This window comes from Taudactylus pleione, unplaced genomic scaffold (genome assembly GCF_031769625.1).
Source record: "Taudactylus pleione unplaced genomic scaffold, aTauple2 ptg000848l, whole genome shotgun sequence".
Classification (NCBI taxonomy): Eukaryota; Metazoa; Chordata; class Amphibia; order Anura; family Myobatrachidae; genus Taudactylus; species Taudactylus pleione.
Genome location: NW_028285250.1, coordinates 1,456,224 through 1,460,828, shown reverse-complemented (window position 1 = coordinate 1,460,828; position 4,605 = coordinate 1,456,224). Strand labels below are relative to the sequence as shown.

Sequence of the window (4,605 nt, the reverse complement as noted above, 5' to 3'; positions counted from 1 at the left end):
TGTTACCTGCAGCCTAACACTTCCTGCTACAGGTTAATGACTAATGCACATGAGCGATGGCCGTCTATGCTTGTGTATAGTGCCCTCACCGACATCCTCTGCTGTGTTACCTGCAGCCTAACACTTCCTGCTACAGGTTACTGACTAATGCACATGTGCGATAGCAGTTTATGCATGTGTATAGTGCCCTCCCCGACATCCTCTGCTGTGTTACCTGCAGCCTAACACTTCCTGCTACAGGTTACTGACTAATGCACATGTGCGATGGGCGTCTATGCATGTGTATAGTGCCCTCCCCGACATCCTCTGCTGTGTTACCTGCAGCCTAACACTTCCTGCTACAGGTTACTGACTAATGCACATGTGCGATAGCAGTCTATGCATGTGTATAGAGCCCTCCCCGACAGCCTCTGCTGTGTTACCTGCAGCCTAACACTTCCTGCTACAGGTTACTGACTAATGCACATGTGTGATGGCCCTCTCTGCATGTGTATAGTGCCCTCCCTGACATACTCTGCTGTGTTACCTGCAGCCTAACACTTCCTGCTACAGGTTACTGACTAAAGTACATGTGTGATGGCCGTCTATGCATGTGTATAGTGTCCTCCCCGACATCCTCTGCTGTGTTACCTGCAGCCTAACACTTCCTGCTACAGGTTACTGACTCATGCACATGTGTGATGGCCATCTACGCATGTGTATAGTGCCCTCCCCGACGTCCTCTGCTGTGTTACCTGCAGCCTAACACTTCCTGCTACAGGTTAATGACTAATGCACATGAGCGATGGCCGTCTATGCTTGTGTATAGTGCCCTCACCGACATCCTCTGCTGTGTTACCTGCAGCCTAACACTTCCTGCTACAGGTTACTGACTAATGCACATGTGCGATAGCAGTTTATGCATGTGTATAGTGCCCTCCCCGACATCCTCTGCTGTGTTACCTGCAGCCTAACACTTCCTGCTACAGGTTACTGACTAATGCACATGTGCGATGGGCGTCTATGCATGTGTATAGTGCCCTCCCCGACATCCTCTGCTGTGTTACCTGCAGCCTAACACTTCCTGCTACAGGTTACTGACTAATGCACATGTGCGATGGCATCTAAGTATGTGTATAGCGCCCTCCCAGACATCCTCTGCTGTGCTACCTGCAGTCTAACACTTCCTGCTACAGGTTACTGACTAATGCACATGTGCGATGGCCGTCTATGCATGTGTATAGTGCCCTCCCCGACATCCTCTGCTGTGTTACCTGCAGCCTAACACTTCCTGCTACAGGTTACTGACTAATGCACATGTGCGATGGCCATCTTTGTATGTGTATAGTGCCCTCCCCGACATCCTCTGCTGTGTTACCTGAAGCCTAACACTTCCTTCTACAGGTTACTGACTAATGCACATTTGCGATGGCCGTCTATGCATGTGTATAGTGCCCTCCCCGACATCCTCTGCTGTGTTACCTGCAGCCTAACATTTCCTGCTACAGGTTACTGACTAATGCACATGTGTGATGGCCACCTATGCATGTGTATAGTGCCCTCCCCGACATCCTCTGCTGTGTTACCTGCAGCCTAACACTTCCTGCTACAGGTTACTGACTAATGCACATGAGCGATGGCCGTCTATGCTTGTGTATAGTGCCCTCACCGACATCCTCTGCTGTGTTACCTGCAGCCTAACACTTCCTGCTACAGGTTACTGACTAATGCACATGTGCGATAGCAGTTTATGCATGTGTATAGTGCCCTCCCCGACAGCCTCTGCTGTGTTACCTGCAGCCTAACACTTCCTGCTACAGGTTACTGACTAATGCACATGTGCGATGGGCGTCTATGCATGTGTATAGTGCCCTCCCCGACATCCTCTGCTGTGTTACCTGCAGCCTAACACTTCCTGCTACAGGTTACTGACTAATGCACATGTGCGATGGCATCTAAGTATGTGTATAGCGCCCTCCCAGACATCCTCTGCTGTGATACCTGCAGCCTAACACTTCCTGCTACAGGTTACTGACTAATGCACATGTGCGATGGCCGTCTATGCATGTGTATAGTGCCCTCCCCGACATCCTCTGCTGTGTTACCTGCAGCCTAACACTTCCTGCTACAGGTTACTGACTAATGCACATGTGCGATGGCCATCTTTGTATGTGTATAGTGCCCTCCCCGACATCCTCTGCTGTGTTACCTGAAGCCTAACACTTCCTTCTACAGGTTACTGACTAATGCACATGTGCGATGGCCATCTATGCATGTGTATAGTGCCCTCCCCGACATCCTCTGCTGTGTTACCTGCAGCCTAACATTTCCTGCTACAGGTTACTGACTAATGCACATGTGCGATGGGCGTCTACGTATGGGTATAGTGCCCTCCCCGACATCCTGTGCTGTGTTACCTGCAGCCTAACACTTCCTGCTACAGGTTACTGACTAATGCACATGTGCGATGGGCGTCTACGCATGTGTATAGTGCACTCCCCCACATCCTCTGCTGTGTTTCCTGCAGCCTAACACTTCCAGCTACAGGTTACTGACTAATGCACATGTGCGATGGCATCTATGCAGAGCTGTCTTAACAGCATTGTGGGCCCTGGGCAAAGCAATGCAGTGGGGGCCCCTACCCACCCATTCACGGGAAAAAAATGTAAATGGTCAATAAAATTAATCCTTTAGATTTAGTAGTACTTTCAACAAAATCAAATAAAAATGTTAAATAATTGGCAAACCGAAAAGTATGAAATAATTATTTAATATTAATCAACACAAATGTTTGCGACATTTCTTTTTTGAGAATTTTTTTATAATTGGCTTGAAGTCAATTGTTTTCAGGATGTCATTTTCCATGCACATGAGTGAAAGCCAGTTCAACCGCTGCTGCCCCATTGCACTGCGAAGCTGATTCTTTATAAGTTTCAATCTTGAAAATGAGCGTTCTCCTGTACAGTTGGTCACCATTGTGCACATGAACACTCTGAGTGCGATTTCAACATTGGGAAACACCGATTTCAAGTTGTCCAAAATTAGTTTGCTGTACAATGCAGGGAGAGTTTCACATTTTTCATCAAGGTCCATGTAGTGCTTGAGATGCTTGCATTCATTTAGAAAGGCAGCATAATCAAGGTCTTTATCATACACATTAGCCAGATGCTCACACTTTTTGTCTAGCTCATCAGAACCAATTGTTTTCAATTGACCGAAGAAGGAAAACAGATTTCCAATCCATGAATAAGCTTCTGCACGTTTTGTGAGCTCAGAGTTCAAAGAGTCCAGAACAGGGAGGAATGTTTCTACCTTGAATTTTTCACTTTTGTTTATAATTATCTCTTCTCCCGATCCTTCATATCTAGTAAGACGTACACTACGCTTTCGTTGCCGCTTCTTCACATCACTATAATCCAAATCTGGACATCTACTTCTGGCCTTCAGTTCATATTCACTGAATGTATCTCTAATTTCCTGAAGATAACTTTTCAGAGACTCAAGAAGATTCATGGCAACAAGTATATTCACATCTTTAGACTGCAGGAACTTACTTGTTTTGTTAAACCTTTTAAGAATGTCGTTCCACAAAATTGTCAGAAAGATTGTTTCCATGTTCTCCATTCTCTCACTTAATTCTTCTGCCTCTCGCCTTGTGTTCACTTCTTGGTTAGTGTCAGCTGATAAAGAATCCAGTGCATCTTTAATTTTTTCAAAACCTTCTTGCAGAGCATTAACAGCATCAAAATGTGATGACCATCTCATATCAGACAGACGCTTGACCACAACATCTTTTCCTAAAGATGAGGACAGAACATTCCATCGATGTGTAGAAGCTGAGAAAAAAGAATACAAATGCTGAACAAAGTCAAAGAAGGAGACGACCTGTAGAGAACACTCTGCCGCTTTTACTCCCACCAAGTTCAGGCTGTGCCCAGCACAGGGGACATAGATGGCCAACTCATTCAGTTGCCGAATCCGTGCTTGCAATCCAGTATAGCGGCCAGACATATTTGAGGCATTGTCGTATAACTGACCACGGCAGTTTGACAGCGGAATTTTGTTTTCATTCAGGAAATCTACAACAGTGTCTGCTAGATTCTTTGCTCCATGAGAAAAAATGGGGATGAACTTGAGGAAACGCTCTAATGGCTCACACCCTCTAATGTACCGGATTGTAAATGTCAGTTGATCAATGTGTGAGATGTCTGGAGTGGAATCCACACTTATTGAATAATACTTTGATTCTTTTATTTCTTCCAGAATGGCAGAAAGAACATGTTGTCCCATTAAATTCCTCACAAATGTTTGCAGATAGATACGATGGGTTCCCCTTTCCAGCATTTCCACACACTTTGAGATGTTGTTCCAGAAAAGGGTCAAATTCACTCAACAGCTCTAGAATACCTAAATAGTTTCCATTGTTTGATGACCCAATAGTTTGATTCTCTCCACGAAATGCCAAGCCTCTTGAGGCAAGAAAGCGAATGACAGAATCCACACGTGTCAACACTTTATACCAGTACTCGATATTGTTTGATTAACAAAGAATCTATGCATCCAGTTTCTTTATGGCGAATTTAATATGCGATCATGCACTTGCGATGTTCTTCTCCATTTTCATGA

At 45.3% G+C, this 4,605-nt stretch overlaps 1 protein-coding gene across 1 annotated transcript; it reads right to left on the bottom strand.

Moving 5' to 3' along the window:
* Positions 1–2,757: 2,757 nt before the first annotated feature.
* LOC148474375 (zinc finger MYM-type protein 1-like) lies at positions 2,758–4,323 on the bottom strand. The gene has a single exon (XM_088458727.1). The coding sequence runs from the start codon at positions 4,321–4,323 to the stop codon at positions 2,758–2,760; it is 1,566 nt and encodes a 521-aa protein (XP_088314853.1).
* Positions 4,324–4,605: the final 282 nt, after the last annotated feature.